A 20,993-nucleotide genomic window follows, 5' to 3' on the forward strand; every position below is an offset into this window, starting at 1 on the left:
ATTGTAAGCGATTATCAAGTGATTATCAAGTCGGAAAAGATACACGGAAAAGAGCCAAATATGTAGCCTGGCACAGCAGGCATGTTAAAGATTATTTACCCTCGGAGTTTGATTATGTAGCCTGGCACAGCAGAAGTGTTAAAGATTATTTAACCTCTGAGTTTGATTGTTCAGGTGTGAACATTTAAGGTTTTTGGTTATTTACAGTATACAATGAGATCCACTCACTGTTGAAATAATCTTGGCAGTGTATTTCCCCCCCGAGGTTTGACACGTTTTAAAGTTTGTTTTTTTGTCACAGACATCATATCTTCTGGCTGTTGCAGGAAGCAGCCTTCAATATTCAATATTCCCGATATGAAGATCTTGATCATCCGAATGATCAAAGAAACGCTGAAGCGGGGCGACCAGACATCCCCAATTTTCGGGGACAGTCCCCGTTTTTGGGGACCTGTCCCCGGCTGGAGCTGCCCCCGAACATGTCCCCGATTTTCTACTCCTCGTCCGCGACCCAGATTACACTGGTAGCATATGAAACTAGAAGAGCTAAGGTATCCATTGGCTGCAACCATGTCATGCCAGTTTGTCAGCAAGGGGGCTAAATACATAACGCCCCAAACTTAGGCTACATTTAGGATTGTCCCTTTTTTGTATTTCATAGATTATAACATTGGATATTTTAATGATATATTGACTGCCGAACTGGAAATGTCCTTCAGAAATCTGGTCACCTTGCACTAGACTAGTGTATAAACCAGTTCCTAAGGATTCACAGAATCTTTTTGAATGAAGTTGCCTGCTATGAAACATATTTGAGACAATGTGAGGTTGCATTGACTTCCGTTACAAATGGATCCATGGATATCACCTTGGAGGATCATGCTTATGCCACGTTGTTGTTTTTTATACTGTATATAAAAATCACCAGTGAGCAGAGCCAAGTCACCGAGAGGATAACACTTCCTGGTTTCCCCCTAACCTTGCTTGCAAGATGGATAACCTCGCGAGATCAAAAGAGATTCTCTCGACTACCCATCTTGTCATGCACAGGCAGTTAAGATGATTGGTCGAGCCATGCCGGCCCGCGGGCTCAGGCTCATCTGGGCAAGTAGTGGGTACATGGTCTTTGTAGTTCTTTTCACTCGTCAACATGGCTGCCGCCGCGGAAGTGGCAGGCAGTCTGAATGAAATTGAATGTAACGTTCCCAATTCTATGTATTAAATTCTAAAAAACGACCCCTCAACATTTGGGAAGGCTAAGCCACACAACTAGTTCGTTATAATCTAACTAAATGCTTCGAAGGTGACTTTACGACCGTGAGGCCTCAATCAATGAATACCACGGAGATCAGGCACAAGCACCTTCGGCGATCTGATTGGTTGAAGTTAACACCCACCAGCGGTGATAGACAGATGGGTCATCCAATCACCTGCCAAGTAGCTTGGAAAAAGTGCCCGCCTCCGTCAGCGGGTCTGGTTACTCCATTCCCAGATCGACTGGTTTAGTGAAACCTATGTGGAGCTATACCGTCCATCTGGCAGCGTCAGGTTAGTTTCCCCCCACCTAGCCTTGTTTTTTTACTTCACGGTAGCACCCAGACAAAATAAGCATAAGCCTACAGGACCAACACTTGCAATCCACAGGGACCAAACAACGTGCCAACAAGTCAATAAAGCGTAATATGTCGAAGTATTTACCCGTGTAATCAGATTTAAACCATCTGTCGAAAGAGGATGACTGAGATGACTCACAATGTGGACTTGATGATGCGAAATGATGGGTCTGCTAAATGGAGCGTGGCATGATGGAACCGACTGTTTGGCTTCTCCTCCATCACACATGAAAGTGACAACATGACTACGCCGACACAAAGAGACCCCGCTGACTGCTGAAGAACTCGCCCCTCAAAGGACTGGAGGAGGAGCGGTGGCACCCTGCTAGCCTGTGATCCTGCAACATCGCCCGAGTCCCCCGAGCAAAATGGATCTAATCCAACCCCGCTGTTCTGCCAGACATACTTTCAGACTCGTCACGACACGACACACACTCTCTGATCAACAATAAGCAGAAATCACACGCACGCACATACTGTACATCACAGCAAATAAACGAGAATAGAATGTTCTTCAGGTTTTAGCCAGACCAAAAAAAATCAAGTTGATTGCACAGACTTATATAAGAAAGATTACATTTGACATTTAGAGCTCTGCATAATGATAGGTTAGCAGCATATGCCATTAGGTATGAATAGAATGGATGTCTGGCTTATGGGTTCACTCAGCAGGTGTTAGTCACACAGCCGTGTAATTTGAACTGTAACTTTTAAGTCTTTTTCTTTTCATATACCTTTTCATATATATTTTTATCCCCCCATTAGTGCTTTTTTTTTTTTTTAATCCTGGTTGCTGCTCCACCCTCTGCCGATCTGGGGAGAGCCAAAACTGACTCCATGCTTCCTCTGAGACATGGGCAGTGTAGCCAGCCGCTTCTTTTCACCTGACAGGGGAAGCTTCACCGGTAGGACATAGCACGTGGGAGGATCACGCTATTCCAACGAGTTCCCCTCCCTCCGAACAGGCGCCCCAAACGACCAGAGGAGGCACCACTTCAGCGACCAGGATATTGCATGTTTTGGTGAGGGGTTCCTATATGAAGGAAACCCCCAGGGGGCACTGAGAGAACATGCAAACTCCACACAGAAAGGCCCTTTTGACGACCCCACCCGGGCGAACCCAGGACCTTCTAGATGTTCTTCTACCTTCTACCTTACCGTGCCCCCTGTAACTTTTAAGTCTGACCGTTTATGAATTCCTCTCTGTTCCCAGTATACTAATGGAAGCATCTTGGTGGTGGTCGAAGGTACCTACAGTACTGTATGTATTGCTCCTATGTTCCTCCCCGTTGGTGTAGGCCTTTTCATGTCAATTTATGTGGAAACTAGACACCTCTATAATGAGCGGACTGGTAGAACAGGGCTATTTGAAAATGCACCACAGATTCCCATCTGCTGAATGAGCAACTTCCTCCCCGGAAACCCAACGGTCTTAATTGGGAAACGCAGAGATTCCACAACACGTCGAGTTCATTCTGCACAGTGAAGTTGTTAAGTGAATCAGATCTCACTGCTATCCTCTCCTCTGCTGTGCTGGCAAAACGCACTCGAGTGCACTGCATAAATGTGCGCCATGAATAGCAAAACCAAAGGGGGGAGAGAGAGACCATCAGCATAAATTCAGTTTACTTCCAATCACCTCGGAAAAACACGGTGATTTTATCGAGGTGTGTGTGTGTGTGTGTGTGTGTGTGTGTGTGTGTGTGTGGGAGCGTGGCGTGTGGGAGCGTGGGGGGGCTGACTTGGGAAATTGGTGCACCCCTTGAGGTTATTTGAGGAGAAGACACCATGACATGACACTTTTTCGCTTCTTACTGATTGGCGCCGGAACATTAGTTGTGTCTGGTCTGTGCAGATACTTCCTCTGAATAGAGAGGCAAAAGTGAACGTCACTTCCTGCTTCAGCACTGCGCCACAGATTTTCATCCGCCATTTATTTTCCCATAGACATTTCGTAAAATGCTTATAAAAATAGTTTTACTTGTTCAAACCAAACGGCTCAGATATATTTAGAAACAGGAGAGACCGTAGAACATTTCACTCGGACCGAAACGTAAAAAAACGAAACCATAGAAAAAGTATTTTCTTTAAACCCGCATTTTCCCCCCGTTTTGGTCCGAGTGAAATATTATGCAATCTCTTTATTCTCTCTCTATTATGCAAACAAGTAAAACTATTTTTTATACGCATTTTACAAAATGTCTATGGGAAAATAAATGGCGGATGAAAATGTCTGGTACAGTGCTGAAGCAGGAAGTGACGTTCCACTTTGGCTCTCCAGTCAGCGGAAAAAGAGCACTTTCTTCTTCTTCTCTCCTTTAATGATGCACCTTCACAGCTGCTCTCGCCCAGCGGGACGCCCGGGAACGGGAAGACTCCGGTGAAAATACTAACTTTGATGGACTTTTAACGCACACGTGCACAGCGACACCGGCGTAGTTCTCTAACGTATCTGCAGATCTTTAATCTTGCACCTGGTGCAAATGTAGTGTGCACCTCTGTATCGCGTGAGGGACAACAGTGAATTATTGAGCGTATTTTGCACAGAAGCTATGAAATATACATGGCTATTTACGAGTTTGTGTGGCTGACAGGGCAACACGTATGAATTATACAGATGCGGGAAGTGGGAAATTTTGCAACGAATACATTTGGAGAAAGTTCTCCAAGGGTAAGAAGTAGCTGGACAGAGTTAGAGCTTGTATCTATGAGTTCAGGGAAGAAAACCTGAAAACCAATAGCCTTTTTCACTTCCCACCCAACTCACCCATGTTGTGTCTAAAATGCAGGAAGTAACACAGGTGAAAGTGAAACAGTAACGAGGACCCCGGCACTGGATCACCAAATGGATTGGAAGTCGGAAACCATCATTAATGTTCCGCTTGCACCTGTGTTACTTCCTGCCTTTTAGCAGTGTTGGGCAAGTTACTGAAAATTGGTAATTAGTTACAGTTACTTCTCTCAAAAAGTAATTTAATTACTTTAAAGTTACTAGTTACTTCCAAGTAATTAGTTACTAGGGAAAGTAACTTAGCGTTACTTTTAAAAGTCCGCTTCGATTGTTTGCACACATTATGTTAGTGTTGCTGTGCCACAGTGTGGCATTGAACATTCACTTATTGGGGAGGATTATCAAGGTCATTAGCCTCTGGGTCTTATAGCCTACTCAAGGTCATTAGCCTCTGGGTCTTATAGCCTACTCAAGGTCATTAGCCTCTGGGGCTTATAGCCTACTCAAGGTCATTAGCCTCTGGGTCTCTGGCTGCAGCTGCAGCTCTCTCCCCGGACGAGGTCTGAGGATCAGAAACCGGATAATCCTGAAGTGAAGGATTCAGGAAGTTGTCCGTTATTTTCATGTCCTAAAGTAACTAGTAACTAGCCCAGTTACTATTGTAGTAACTGTAACTGAGTTACTAAATTTGAAAAGTAATTAGTTAGATTACTAGTCACTGCAAGAAGTAGTGAAGTTACAGTAACTAGTTACTTAACTAGTTACTCCCAACACTGCCTTTTAGACACAAAATGGGTGAATCGTGTGGTTAGTGAAAAAGGCTAATGTTGGCAATCATCAGGACGGTAAAAGCAAAAAAAAAAGTTGTGACCACCCATCATGTGGTATTGCTCTTTTCATAGCTGATAAATTAACAACCATGAACACACTGAAACTTACTGATAATAACCGAGCTATCTCAGCTGTTGTCCACCACGGGGGAAACTCATGCAGGGATTTGAGAGCAGACGTCGTCGGCGTCGCTGCACCCTCCTGCGTCTGTCTGTGTCACTTTGAGACGCATTATAGAGGAGCGAGCGTTAAATAAAACCCACATGGGGACACGTTAAATAAAACCCACATGGGGACACGCCGGAATAAACACAGTGCTCCGCTGACACCTCATGAGCCTTTCACACGCCGCCGAGGTAGGGGATGTATTTTCAGCCTAATCTATTTTTAATCCGACAACAACAACGCGCCTTAAGACTCGTCACCCGCCTTCCACAGCTGTCCTTTCAATAAGGCTAATGTCACCGACGTCAACAAATGCTGCGCCGCGGCACGCCACGCCGCTTCCCTCTGGAGTGGATGACGGCTCGGGGTGTGCCGGCCGACGCGCGGCGCCTATTCCGTGAAAAATTTTGGGAGGCAAGTTACTCCTTGGCGCGCATATATATGAAAGATTAGCCAAAGCTGTATGTATCTGGGCAATATGCTAGAAAAGGGGGTATTATATTTCCACTTTTGACGAGGGCTATCCCCTGGAAAGATGAGCCGCTAAAAGCTAATGAGGGCCTTTGAATCACGCTGGAGATTATATGTAATTAAGTTGAGCTTTGACAGGATGTGTAGGAGGAGCATTTTCAAACTGAGGAGAATTAGTGGGTTTATTAGTGTGGCTGTTGACATCTTACAAAGCACATAACTATATCGGTGTAATAGCCTGTGTTATTATGCCACCTGTTGCGTTGGAACCATGTCTGGAGAATCTGCTTTTCAGGCAGAGAAAAGGTAAATTACTTAATGAGTGTCTTGTAATGTACAATATCGTTGTTCAATTATAGCTCTGTGTGATTCCAATTAGGTTTGGTGTAATGCTCCCCTAGCTCGCACCAACTATCTATCAGATGAGATGAACGTGTACGTCAAGACATTAAACCTCTCACACAACAAGGGCCCTTTACAGCAACCTCCTCCTGGACCATAAATCTAGGCCTTCACTCCATGTTCATATCCACGATGCTCTCATCACTTTCCTCATCGCTTTCAACCACATTTCCCCCCTCGAGGAGATGATATTTACATAATCAGATATTGTTCCGGTTGTAATTTCTCCTTTTGAAGATTAAAAATGGTGTTGTTTCCACCCCCCCCTCTTTTGCTCCTTTGAGAGCATCATCGCTCACGGGGGAGACCTATACCTGCCATGACAAATTAAGAGGTACAGCAGGTCCAGTCCCCTTTTAGACTTTAGCTCAAAGTCACAACGATTTTAGGAGTGTCAAAAGTAGGACAAACTGGTATCTAACAGCAGTCAATTTCATTTTTTTACAACACAAAAAAACTGAAACAGAGGAAAAAGGACAGAAGTCTCCCTGAATACATGTTACTTCTGGCAGCCGAGGCACTATTAAAGACCGTCGGCTAAGCCAGTGGTTCTCACATTTCTTCACATGAAGGACACCGAAACTGACAAAGATTAGAACACGGACCCCCATTTGATAGGATGTCCCACGGTCCCCCATATGATAATAAGATTGATGCTTTTAGATGTTTTATTACACAAAGTGTATAAAACCCATGACCAAAATAGTCATTGTGTTACTTATGAATGGAATTATAGCAAAAATAAATTACCCTCCTTTTGACTGGGGACCCCCTGGAACCCCCTCAAGGACCCCTGAGGGACCCCGGACCCCCATTTGAAAACCACTGGGCTAAGCAGTGGCAGGTCTGCCACCCCCGTTGAGAAGCAAGCGCCCCTCCTTACCGCCAGACTGCTTCTGAATTATTTAGCGCACACGCTGATGGTTATGGCTGGATTTTTACAACACCACAGAGCAGAGTGCTCCATGCTTACTCAACATCACGGAGCAGAGTGCTCCATGCTTACTCAGGCACAAAGCACCACACGTAACAAAGAGACGTACAAAGTGAGGTGGTGACAGAGGGAGGCGAGCAAATAGCCCCGCCTCAGTACAGTAGGCGGCTTTTAAGGAGCGCTCACCTCGCACTTGAGGTGCCACGTGATTGGCTACTGTACCTTACTGTATTTGGCCTGCTTTAAAGTAAGTGCGACAGTGTGACATGCGTGGCCCGCGCACACAGGTTCTGTCCTGCGTGACAGAGAACAAACAGAACGTTACCTCGTCTTATCTGTTGATTCGCCATCCAATACGTCCAATATACGGCGATATTTTATAGATTTATTTTTTGTTATATAGGCAGCATTTTACGTACATTTGATCCTTTTTCTTCAGTTATATATACTAACCATACCGGTCCCTGTGTGACTGGTCATTTAAGTCTCTAGTCTCTCCCCCAGAGGGTTTTCATATAGTCCTCGTCAGTGGCCGATTACAACTCAGCCCACCTGTGTGCTGCTCCACTCTGGAGTTCTCCATGGTGCTGAACCTACGTTGAGGCATTTTGGCCACTACTAATTAGCCATTTGTGCCCATTTAGTCAGCCCTAATTACCTTATTCAAAAATCCCACTCTGTTAGGTCACACGCAGGGGGCGCTCTTTACACTTCCTGTAGGTGTGGCTTAGGTCACACGCAGGGGCACTCTTTACACTTCCTGTAGGTGTGGCTTAGGTCACACGCAGGGGCGCTCTTTACACTTCCTGTAGGTGTGGCTTAGGTCACGCGCAGGGGGCGCTCTTTACACTTCCTGTAGGTGTGGCTTAGGTCACACGCAGGGGGCGCTCTTTACACTTCCTGTAGGTGTGGCTTAGGTCACGCGCAGGGGGCGCTCTTTACACTTCCTGTAGGTGTGGCTTAGGTCACGCGCAGGGGGCGCTCTTTACACTTCCTGTAGGTGTGGCCAAACACAATTCTGCTCACTCACTCAGACACTTCACATTCTTATTATATTATAGGATTTTATATATATATATATATATATATATATAATTATTATATACAAATAATATATATTATATAGTGTCGCATATATAATATGTGTGTGTGTGTGTGTGTGTGTGTGTGTGTGTGTGTGTGTGTGTGTGTGTGTGTGTGTGCGCGCGTGCGCGTGCGTGCGTGTGTGTGTATAGCAATATTGGACGTGCATTTATTTCAAGAGAGAAAAAAAGAAGAGAGAGTGGAAGATAGAAAGCGCTGCTCTCTATTTCAGCGACCACATCAAGACTGAGAAGAGGAGACAAGCCGTGTACCTGCGAAAGCCACCTGTCAGTGCCAGTACGGCGTCCGGCGTGATGGCACGGACAGCTTCGTCAATAACGCTCCCCAGGGCCCGGGCCTCAGCTTTACTGACAGCCCTGGAGATGTCTCCATAATGCAGAAAACCTGTGGGGGAAGAAGGAGAGGGGGGCAGACCACGTGGCTATTAGTCTCTCGCAGCCCAGCCATCAATCACAGCCATTTTGCTCAGGGGGAAGCGGAGAGTCAGGGTGAATTAAAGCAAAGGTAAAATGTGATATGGAAGCACACAGTCCTGCGGCGTGCGGCCTGATATTCAGCGCCGTCTGCCGGATGTCGGAAAAGACGCGGCGGCGGCTTAGCAGCGCCGCGCACGGGATTGAGCTAAATGTTGATTGATGCACGTCCTGGATCCTGCAGAACGTGTGCGGCTCACTTTGTAGTCGAATTGTCATTTCCTCTCATTGCGTTGACAAGCATTAATATGATCTAAAAGAAAATACGCCTATTTTTTCCTCATTCTGCTTTTCCTTAGTTGCATAATAATGTACGACTAGCTCGCTGCCAGTTAAATACAAAATCTTTATTGATAGCTGTGTCTTTGCGACAATGAAACAAATTCAGAAGAAAAAAATGGGTAACTCAAGTTTCCGCTGTTTTAAACTTTACGTGACTAGATTCAAGATTCAAGATTCAAGATTTTTATTGTCACTCCGTGGTACAAGTATCACGTGTGAAATTCTTGTGCTGTAGACTCCGATTATAACATAGTACAAATATAACAGGGCATATGACTACAGAACATAGCGGCGACTCCTATACATTCTCCACGTCAAAGCCATGCCTTCACTCACTGCCAGGTATTAAAAACATATTTCTGGTTTCGTCCCTATGCGAGAGGAAGATAGATGTTATTCCCCCTGCACAGAGTGGACACTGCGCCGCTGTTTGGCAATGATGGATTATGACTGGGCTGATGAAGACGTCTGTCAGCCACCGTAATGCATTATGGGATAGACTTTCACACTGAATGGGATCCTGTGAGCGGCGCGATATAACGCTGTGAATGACTATCTCCAGCTACGCTACGCTACGCTATGCATCAAGCAACAGCCCATTCAGCTCTGTACTATAGGTGCAGAAGAATGATTCAGACCAATACAAAGTCAACATCGGTATTCTTCCTTGAAGCCGTTCACCCAGTTCCACTCTAAATACACTCTCTTCTGGCACTGACAGATAGGGGGGTTAATGCTATCTCCACGTCCGGATGCTCCTATACTGCTGCATTTTCTCATCCATTATTTTCAGAATTGAGCTCAGAGAGAATCATCTCCACATAGGACTGAACCATTCTATACCACATTCAGGGACTAACTGCCTTGGCAAGCTTTAGCAAAAACTCTCAATCTGTAATTAAACAAAATATAATTATGACAAAAGACAACTAGCGAAAAAGACAAACTCCCTGCAGGAATACGAACAGGCGTGCCATGCGCCAATAATGCGCTAAACAAATCATAACTGTCCAATAGGAAAGTGGCGGACCGCTCACTATGGTCTCTGCTTTCAGCCTGGTCTCTGCCCGACGGCTGATAGATGAGAGCTTGTGTGCCAGCTTTGCCCTTCACAGCTATTCATTGATTTTTATTACAAGCCCCCCCCCCCTGCTGCCTTTACAGCTAGCCTAGCGCCTGGGCTAAAAGAGCACAAAACGTCCCCCGATGACGGGCTCCCGCAGGGGAGGAATGTAACTATTAGGCCTTTGAGTCTCTCTCTCTCTCTCTCGGAAGGCAAACTCTTGTGGTATTATTTTTGGGAGCAGGTGTTGATGTGTACCAGCTCGCTGCATCCGGTTCAGCTGGATGCCGGGCTGTGCCAGGACGTCGGTGAAGGAGCGGAGCCCTCTGCGGTGCCACGTGCCGGCCGTCTTCGGCCCGATCCCGAACACGCTCGTGAACAGCTGGCAGGGAGGGAAGGTCGGAGATACGGGGACGGAATCATCAAGAGGACATGCTATGAAACGAGAGCTCTTTCTGAAGCATTCAAAGTTATCAACGTCCTTAAAGATAAAGTTATCAACGTACTTAAAGATAGCAAAATGCACATCGATGTCACAAATGCAACAGCACAGATCATTTCAAAACAGCCCAACAAATTGATGATTTCATCCACTGACCTTCAGCGTTTGATACCTTTCATCGGAGAGTGTTTTCTCCACTTCAAATGAGCGGCCGTACTGAAGGATCTCCTGCAGAAGATGAAAGCAGATGAGATCGTGAACGAAGACATCATCAGCGTCGACATCATCGATCGCTTTCTGTTCCTGTATCGGCAATTAACAAAATAAGCCCAGAAGTTGCGGCTTATTTTGAAAATAGATTCCTCTGAAATGTATGTAGCGCTCCTCATACACTCGGCTCCATTTCTTCTCCAGAAAATAACATCTTTGTTGTTGTTGTGAAACCTGGGATTAATACGGGTTTTATGGCCTTCGTATAACACTCACGGTAATGTTTCCCCCCAGCCTCTATTGTTGATTCCAAAACCACTTTATTCCACATTTAATTGCCTGCCGCTCTCAGCAGAGCGCCGCTAATTTGCTGCTCACATTCTTCATCATGTAAAAAGCGTAAAAATCGGGGCAGCAAGACCAAAAACAACATCACAGTTATCTGGTTAGCATCAGCCGCCTTGCAAGGCAACACTCACAGTGGAAGTGGCTATTGTTAGCGTCGAGTATGAGTTGTGCCTGGGCAGGATTGTATGTATGAAGGGCTAGTTTGATCAAATAAGCTGCATTTTTCCAGCGTTGTGCGTGAAGCGATGCCGTCCGGTATCGACGAGCGTATGAATTTAGGCCGAAGACTGATCGTACAGCGCTGTTTAAAGCTGAGCCTTCAGTGCTGTTTAAAGCTGAGTCTTCAGTGCTGTTTAAAGCTGAGTCTTCAGTGCTGTTTAAAGCTGAGCCTTCAGTGCTGTTTAAAGCTGAGTCTTCAGTGCTGTTTAAAGCTGAGTCTTCAGTGCTGTTTAAAGCTGAGTCTTCAGTGCTGTTTAAAGCGGAGTCTTCAGTGCTGTTTAAAGCTGAGCCTTCAGTGCTGTTTAAAGCTGAGTCTTCAGTGCTGTTTAAAGCTGAGTCTTCAGTGCTGTTTAAAGATGAGTCTTCAGTGCTGTTTAAAGCTGAGTCTTCAGTGCTGTTTAAAGATGAGTCTTCAGTGCTGTTTAAAGCTGAGCCTTCAGTGCTGTTTAAAGCTGAGTCTTCAGTGCTGTTTAAAGCTGAGTCTTCAGTGCTGTTTAAAGCTGAGTCTTCAGTGCTGTTTAAAGCTGAGTCTTCAGTGCTGTTTAAAGCGGAGTCTTCAGTGATGTTTAAAGCTGAGCCTTCAGTGCTGTTTAAAGCTGAGTCTTCAGTGCTGTTTAAAGCTGAGTCTTCAGTGCTGTTTAAAGCTGAGCCTTCAGTGCTGCTTAAAGCTGAGTCTTCAGTGCTGTTTAAAGCTGAGCCTTCAGTGCTGTTTAAAGCTGAGCCTTCAGTGCTGTTTAAAGATGAGTCTTCAGTGCTGTTTAAAGCTGAGTCTTCAGTGCTGTTTAAAGCTGAGTCTTCAGTGCTGTTTAAAGCTGAGTCTTCAGTGCTGTTTAAAGCTGAGCCTTCAGTGCTGTTTAAAGCTGAGCCTTCAGTGCTGTTTAAAGCTGAGTCTTCAGCGCTGTTTAAAGCTGAGTCTTCAGTGCTGTTTAAAGCTGAGTCTTCAGTGCTGTTTAAAGCTGAGCCTTCAGTGCTGTTTAAAGCTGAGTCTTCAGTGCTGTTTAAAGCTGAGCCTTCAGTGCTGTTTAAAGCTGAGTCTTCAGTGCTGTTTAAAGCTGAGTCTTCAGTGCTGTTTAAAGCTGAGCCTTCAGTGCTGTTTAAAGCTGAGTCTATAGTGCTGTTTAAAGCTGAGTCTTCAGTGCTGTTTAAAGATGAGTCTTCAGTGCTGTTTAAAGCTGAGTCTTCAGTGCTGTTTAAAGCTGAGTCTTCAGTGCTGTTTAAAGCTGAGTCTTCAGTGCTGTTTAAAGCTGAGTCTTCAGTGCTGTTTAAAGCTGAGTCTTCAGTGCTGTTTAAAGCTGAGCCTTCAGTGCCCAATGATGCATCTACCCGTCCACCTCTGCTCTTCAACCCTCCAGCCAGAGACGTGTATATAGCAGAGTCGCAACATCTCCGTTCACTCCAATGGACCAGTTTTTTACTTTTAAGAGGTCCAGGAAGTAAGGTTCTGGATTAAGCAGCGCTGTCGAGTTGCAGCAAAATGGTCAGTTTGTGATGTACTTTGAAAGGGTCCGACGTTTAAAGAATCAAATTGTATATTATCAGCTTTATTTTAGCATTCAAACGTAGCGTGAGCCTCCTTCCTGGCGGCTACTCATTGGCTACTGAGTCACGCATTTTGGTCCTCCGCTGACGCCACTCTCTTACTAGATTGCTCTGCCTCCAGCTAAGGCCAGGCCAACCTCACACTGAAGGAGAATGCTCCAACACACTCCTACAAACTCTACACACACACACACACACACACACACACACACACACACACACACACACACACACACACACACACACACACACACACACACACACACACACACACACACACACAGCTTTATACTGTACCCCCCCCCCTCTTTGGATGCTCACACAGCAGCTTCTGATTCAGTGGCTGCTGACAGAGTGTCACCCGGATGTCTCGAGCGTGTCAAGAGTTTTCTTTTGACTCTGCTTTCACGTTGTTTTTGACGCCGTGCCCTTGTCTCGTGCTGAGCAGTGTGGGCTCGCTCGGGCTTTGACACAGGAAGCGAAAGCGGAAGTGATACTGAAAAGTGTAGTTCCTCGAATGGCCACTTGAGGCTGGCACCAAAAGGGAGTTGTTCCCCATTCACCCCCATGTTAGAATGCCCGTCTTTACAACAGGATTAAGCGTGGTTTACGTACATGCCTGGTTCAAAACACGGTTTTGGTCTATATAGTTAATTTCACCTTTCACAACAAGTGTTTTTATATAACTCAGCCGTTTAGAGTAAAATAGACGATGGAAAATACTATGTTTTGGGCGTGATTGACAGGTCGTCTGTCCAGTGCTCGCGCACAGCTCGCCGATCACGGACCAATAGCAGGCGGAGCTGCGGCTCGCTGCGCAAGAACCCCAAGATGGCGACGGCCACACTAGGCTTCAAAATCAATGGGTGACTTTGTTCATATTTTGAGATGATTGATGGTTTTGAGCTGCGATCTGTACAAAGATACAACCCACTGAAGAAAAGAAAAAAGCTCGCTCACTGTGGGTCGATGTCTGAATCTTGTCAAATAAAAGATCAAAAAAGAGGGAAGAGGTCGTCATTCTCAAGCTCGTCAGTCTCATGTGGACATTTCTTTTGTATTTGTTTAATGAATCTGTCTCGCTTCTTGACAGATTTGACACATTCTGAAGCTCACTCTGAGACCTGAGAAGCGTGTGTGTTTAGGTTTAGCGTGTCAGCTGGAGTGGGGCGCGTAGTGCACCTTGTTCTCCTGCGGGGGCTCCGTGTTCTCTCCGAGTAAACACTTCCTGACACTTTCCCTGACAAGCTGCCTGGGGACACCTGCAGGTGAGGGGATGATTACAAAGTGACCCGATGCAGCATTTGTTCAAGCAGAGGTAAGTTTGTGTGACGCCTGTCAGTGTGTGTGTGTGTGTGTGCGTGTGTGTGTGTGTGTGTGTGTGTGTGTGTGTGTGTGTGTGTGTGTGTGTGCGTGTGTGTGTGTGTGTGTGTGTGTGTGCGCGTGTGCGTGTACGTGTGTGTGTGTGTGTGTGGAATTTCAATACTCCTGTGATAGCTGTGCGAAAGATTGAATTCAATATGGAATTTTGTAAACCTACTTTCACCAAATGTTTTTTCTGACAGATGAAATTCCATTTCAGTGTCACCTCCAGAGGGCGCGTTCAAACAGATTGGAATAAAAGCAGGACTGGAAGACAGAGCTGGTTCTGAACTGAGTCCCATTCCACCTAAACTGGTGCCAGGAGCCAGATATGAAACTATTTCACTTACAGAGCCAATTAAAACCCAATTGGCACCAAACTGCATTAACCCATTACACCTCCAAAGGATAATAAGCCTTGTTCTGAAGCAAGAAAAGAAGCAAGTGACAAAGCAGTATTACTATTGTATAGAGAGGCAAAGTGAAACGTCACTTCCTGCTTCAGCACTGTACCAGAGATGTTCTTCCGCAATTTATTGCTTATAAAAATAGTTTTACTGCATCAAACCAAACGGTTCAGCTATATTTAGAATCGGGTGAGACCATAGAACATTTCACTCAGACCAAAACTTTAAAAAAAAACATTGAAAAAACATTTTCTTTAAACCCGCATTTTTTTTACGTTTTGGTCCCAGTGGAAATGTTATGCGATCTCTCGTGTTTCTAAATATATCTGTACCGTTTGGTTTGAACAAGTAAAACTCTTTTTATAAGCATTAAAGGAACACTCCGCCCATTTTCAACCAGCTTTGTATCATTAGAACATCAGTAGTATATCAGAAAACTGTAAACGGTTTTGAAGTCTGTCATTTAATTTGACAGTTATTGAGTGTTAAAGTGTGGACCAGTGACATCACTGGTCCACACTAACTCAAATTAATAACTCATTAACTCAAATCAACTCTCAATAACTGTCAAACTAGATGAATGATTGGATGGATGATTTGAGTTAATGAGTTATTAATTTGAGTTAGTGTGGACCAGTGATGTCACTGGTCCACACTTTAACACTCAATAACTGTCAAATTAAATGACAGACTTCAAAACCGTTTACAGTTTTCTGATATACTACTGATGTTCTAATGATACAAAGCTGGTTGAAAATGGGCGGAGTGTTCCTTTAAACAACATATGGGAAAATAAATGGTGGATAAAAATCTCTGGTACAGTGCTGAAGCAGGAAGTGAAGCTGAAGCAGTGTTGCATCTCTGCTCTAATTGGCTAGCCTAGTGAAAATGGAACTTTATTGTTTGTGTCAATTACAGCCTGCTTAAAAGGGAGAGATGAGATTTGCATAGGAGGAGATAAAAACGATCAATCTCGTTGCAGTTCCTACTAGTCAGCAAAAGAGGTCAGTAAAGATAATAGATTATTTAATGAACCTTGAAAACCCGTGACAGCGCTACCCTGAACACACGATAACGACAGAAAAGATGGAGCCAGACTCCGGGCCTTTTACCTCCATGACTGCCTTGGTGCGTTCCCCCAGGCAGGGAAGGTCCCGAGTGGCCCCCACACACCGCACCGCCCACGGCAGACTCTTCAGGACGGAGGCGGCTCGTCTGAAGGCCAGGCATGGACCGTCCATCTCGTTGAACTCGTAGCTCTCAGCCAGCACTTCAAAGGCGTCCTAGAGGGAGAGGGAGATGGTAGTGAGGGTGCGAAGAGCAGAGGAACACAGGAACGAAGCTAAGAGAATAATGCAGGAGGGGAGCCGGGACTTGTGCCTGTAAGGTTGCTAGCCTGGATGAAGCCAGCCTTCAACGTGACATCACAGACTAGTATGTCTGTAGTGTAAGTTTCTTTGTGACTGATAGTACATGGAGGTCAGGTGGAGGCTGGCTTTACCCAGGCTATATAAGGTTGCAGGATGGGGGACGTGAGCAGAGTCTGTTTGCTTGCAAACAGGCGCATTTCTAGGGAGTGGCCAGGGGTGGCACTGGCCTGGCCAGCACCGGGAAGAAGGAGAGAGAAACAGGAGACAAAGAAGGAGAGGAAGCCAAAGATGTGTCAGGTGTGCACTCACATGTAAAAGACACACTGACCCATGGAGGCAGCAGCAAGGCACCACCCCCGAGGCAGCAGCAAGGCACCACCCCCCCTCCTCCCCCCACGCTCTGTCCCTGTTGTAGTACAGTACAGGACCCCGGCGCATGGCGCTTCCCTTCCAGCTGACCGGACAGAGACACTGGCGCCTTCGCGAACACCAGAGAAGAACCTTTTCCACTTGTTCACAACAGCTCCCAGCAGGGTTCAGCGGTGGACACAAAAGCAGCACGGCACAGTTGAAATGACAACGGTCAGGCGTTTCCCACTGTTTCCCACTTTCACTTTTACTGTCAAACTAGATGAATGATGAATAGTTTGACAGTTATTGAGAGTTGATTTGAGTTAATGAGCTATTAATTTGAGTTAGTGTGGACCAGTGATGTCACTGGTCCACACTTTAACACTCAATAACTGTCAAATTAAATGACAGACTTCAAAACCGTTTACAGTTTTCTGATATACTACTGATGTTCTAATGATACAAAGTTGGTTGAAAATGGGCAGAGTGTTCCTTTAAGAACAGAAAATATTAGCTACTTTAAGACTTTTACTCAAGTAATATTTGAATGGGTTACTTTGACTTTTACCCAAGTCATTTTCTGGTAAAGTATCTAGCCTATACTTTTACTCAAGTATGGATTTTGAGTACTTTATACACCACATGGCTGTAGCAGTGAGTTTGAAAATGTTTTGCATTTCTCTCCTATTTTTTACAAGTTCTACGAGTCATTTTGAGAACATTTGAGCAATAGTTTTCCACGCACTTCCATAAAGTGCAGCGACAAATACCTTTTTCTGAACAAAAACAAGTTCCATCTCGCACTTTCTAGCGACGGTACTGGCACGCAGACGGAGCATTTGGCACTGCGCTCGGCTGGACCGCTTCAGGGTTTGTGCTGCTGAACTGAGCTGCTGTTGCAGAACCGGAAAACAACAACGACATGTTGCCAAAGGACAGTTGATTTTACCATTATCCATTCATTAGCTAAACCAGTAATAGTTTTATGGATGGCGAGACATTTAAAATTAGATTGGCATTGTGTAAATGATTCTGGCTGTGGAAGGCGCTGCATCTCACTTGGACGAAGCACTTGGGTGCAGTGAGAAAAGAGTGGGCGGTGCCTGGCTGTACTGTAACAGAGTGGGCGGTGCCTGGCTGTACTGTAACAGAGTGGGCGGTGCCTGGCTGTACTGTAACAGAGTGGGCGGTGCCTGGCTGTACTGTAACAGGAAGAAGACTTTTTCTGAAAAGTGGAAGTGTTTTTGGCTTGAGGCACACAGATCATCAGCCCGAGTTAAAAAAAAGGCTAAAAAAGTCTGTGAAATCAGGTGTCAGGTACGGTTCTTTATATAGCTCGAGAACAAACGAGAATGGCATCAACACAGGTTCAAGGCTATGAAACTGCTATCACATCATTTTTAGTTTGATTTAGAAATACTTTCAGGTAGGCCAAAGCATCGATATCTCCTCTTGTGAATTCTCCATCCGTACTGCTCACTATTGAACAGCATGTTAGGAAGGTGCGCATTTCCATATTATGCTAATGCTAACATGCTGCTAGATCGGCCTGTCTGTGATGCAGGAGACAGCTGAGTGAAAAACGAACATATAAATGCTGGAAATATATATCAATGAAATTCCACATTGAGAATCAAACGTTCAACCCTTCTGCCAGCGCGCGGTATATAATATGCCTGAAGGTGATACGCTGACAGCCGACCGCAGGGAGTAAAGAGTGGAGGAATTGTAAAGCCGGGACCTCTGGACGCTGCACAGATTGACCAGCAGCCTTGGTCCATATTGACGCTGCGTTCGCTCCTCTCTCTGGCCGAGCCCTGCGGCCTGCTGGGGTCAGCGCAGCATCCCGCGGTCCTCTCTGCAGACACGCTGCCTCGGGGTCAGTGAGCAGCGGGCCTTGAGTCCAGTTCGCCCAGGAGAAGCGCTGACCCGTTCACCGCGGTACATGGACAGGGATGATGATCCAGTTACATCAAAGCACGCATGCACTCATGCACACATGCACACACACACACACACACACACACACACAGACACACATATACACACATTCTCTCTCTCTCACACACACACACACACACACACACACACACACACACACACATATACACACATTCTCTCTCTCTCACACACACACACACACACACCATTTGGCCGGGCTTCCCTCACAGCATGCAGTAACTAGGAGAAGCAGGCTGTTGATTGGAGAGGTGAGAGGTGGAGTTTGTGTCGAGCAGTAAAGTGTGCAGTGTGCGCGTAGTCTGGATGAGCTACCAGGTGTAGGCTTCCCATCATGCACCTCTCTAATACTGATTTACTACGGATCTCCTCCTCTGCTCTCTGCTTACTTGCCATTGCGTTCTCTCTCTGCTTGTAGCCGTCAGAGGCAGACGACCTGGAGGACTTTGGCCACCAGCTGAGTTGTGAGTTAACCATGTGTGAGTAGGGCAAAATGGCCGAAAATAAATGGCGGAAAATCCCATGGTTCCTATGCCTAACGCGGAAGAGGGCATAACGTTGAACTTGGCACTCTATATGGTGCTTTACAATAGACACTGCTCATTGTCTTTTTTTATGAATATATAGAAGACCACAAAATCCATGTGGGATGACATGTAAAAGTGTGAACACTTATTTCCAACACGGTCCCTCTGGTCTTTATTAGATTACAATCACCTGTTATTGTCCTACCAAGATGGCCATGTGATGATGTAACTTCACACTATGAATAGCTACCTTGGTAAAGCCACCACTTAACATTTCTATTTTGACCAGAGTTCCTGCTTCATCATTTAACTTTGCCAGTTAGCTAACCTGTGCTGGAAAAAAAAAAGCTGGTTCTTTGGTTCCACCGATTGAGCTCGAACTCAAGTCAGATGATTTGTGCCTCCAGCAGCTCTGCAGCTGAGATACGCTTGTATAACCGAAGCTCCACTCTGCTGCAGGCGGCCTCAGACCAGCCGGCGTTCAGGGATGAACGTCTTACTGAGAAGCCGAGAAGTAGTCTTGCCTACACTGCAAAAATATCAATCCAAACAAGTCAATGTCTAGTATTGAGTCTTATTTTTCCTAAAATAGCCTATAAGCACAAGATGTGATGAAATAATTTCACTTGCTTCCGATGTAAATTAATTCGTTTCCAGAATCTTCTTGGATCATGTTATTTTTTGGATATAGGCTACAGTGGAGTGATCTGCCGTATTTACCCTATTGGCAGAATTCTTCACTAGGTTTAAAGGGACAGCTCACCCTAAAATCCAAAATGCATATTTTCCCTCTCACCTGTAGTGCTATTTATCTATCTATGTAGTTTTGCGATAGTTGCCTGAGTTTTGGAGATATCGGCCGCAGAGATGTCTGCCTTCTCTCCAATACAATGGAACTGGATGGCACTCGGCTTGTGGTGCTCGAAGCACAAAAAAATACATTTGAAAAAAACTCAACAGCATTGTCTCTTTCCAGAAATCATGACCCGGTTACTCAAGATAATGCACAGACTTTGTTGTGAGCAGTTTCATGTAGGAACTATTTTATTTTGCAGTCTCATGTAGGAACTAGCTAGCAGCTAGCGGGTGTAGTTCGGTCAAAAAAAAAATAGTTCCTCCATGAAACTGCTCATAACAAGGTCTGTGGATTCTCTTAGACATTGCTGTTGAGTTGATCAAATGTATTTCTTTGGCACTTTGAAAAAAAAAACTTCTCAACTAACCTAAACTAAACTTGTACCACTATTCCTTCAGAAGTTGTAGTTGTCATAGATTGTGTTGCATAGTCGATTGCTCTATTGCTGACAAAAATGTGTTATTGTAAGTCGCTTTGGATAAAAGCGTCTGCCAAATGACGTAATGTAAATGTAATGTAAATGTAAACTTTGAGCACCACAAGCCGAGTGCCATCCAGTTCCATTGTATTGGAGAGAAGGCAGAAACTCTGCGGCCAATATCTCCAAAACTCAGGCAACTAACGCAAAACGATATAGATGGATAAATAGCACTACAGCTGAGAGGGAATATATGTATTTTGGATTTTAGGGTGAGCTGTTCTTTTAAGAAAAAAATTAAGATACACACACACACACACACACACACACACACACACACACACACACACACACACAGCGGCCAGTCTGTCAACTGTCATGTTTGTCGTAGCAGCAGCATGGAGTCATCGCTAGCTGGGGGGAGGAAACCACGCTGGATGCATTTATCTAATTAATGAGAAGTTAAGGCTGGAGGGGGGTCTCGTGTGCGGGGGGACGATGATATAGCGCGGCCGATTTACCCCCCACCACCAGATATTACGGACATGCCTGCGAGTCATGTCCACACAGCAGCCCGCCTCGCTGCGTGGGCAAACAGGAACCAGGCAAGCAGGACAGAGAACCCGCTGAGAGTCCTTTTAGCGGGATTAGTGGCTAAAAGATGGATTTTACCGATCCCCCCGTGAACGAATGAGTAATGGCCATAAGGCTGGATCATGTCACTGAAACATATTTTTAAACTGTACAACTGGGGAAGACCTTGTTAGAAGTTATATCCTCTGCAAGTCGCTCAGAAGAAGGTTCAAAACCCGCTGATATTAATCCAAAATCTATAGGCCTGCATTAGGATATGGCAAGATTATAAGCAATTATAAGCGTTTATTTTAAGTGACTCCATATTTACAGAGGATAATAT

The 20,993-nt window shown here is 45.2% G+C and overlaps 1 protein-coding gene across 1 annotated transcript in view; it reads right to left on the bottom strand.

Annotated features, from left to right (window-relative positions):
• The window catches only part of LOC310796428 (DNA nucleotidylexotransferase-like), a gene marked incomplete at both ends in the record, with an annotated part of 65,456 nt that overhangs the window by 24,678 nt on the left and 19,785 nt on the right, over positions 1-20,993 (bottom strand). The window contains 4 exons of the mRNA XM_083658613.1: positions 8,503-8,635; positions 10,328-10,451; positions 10,668-10,739; positions 15,709-15,879. Of these exons, the coding sequence (XP_083514739.1) occupies positions 8,503-8,635; positions 10,328-10,451; positions 10,668-10,739; positions 15,709-15,879 (500 nt within the window). The remainder of the gene's footprint in view (positions 1-8,502; positions 8,636-10,327; positions 10,452-10,667; positions 10,740-15,708; positions 15,880-20,993) is intronic.

Source organism: Poromitra crassiceps (assembly GCF_964638095.1).
Source record: "Poromitra crassiceps genome assembly, chromosome: 22".
Classification (NCBI taxonomy): Eukaryota; Metazoa; Chordata; class Actinopteri; order Beryciformes; family Melamphaidae; genus Poromitra; species Poromitra crassiceps.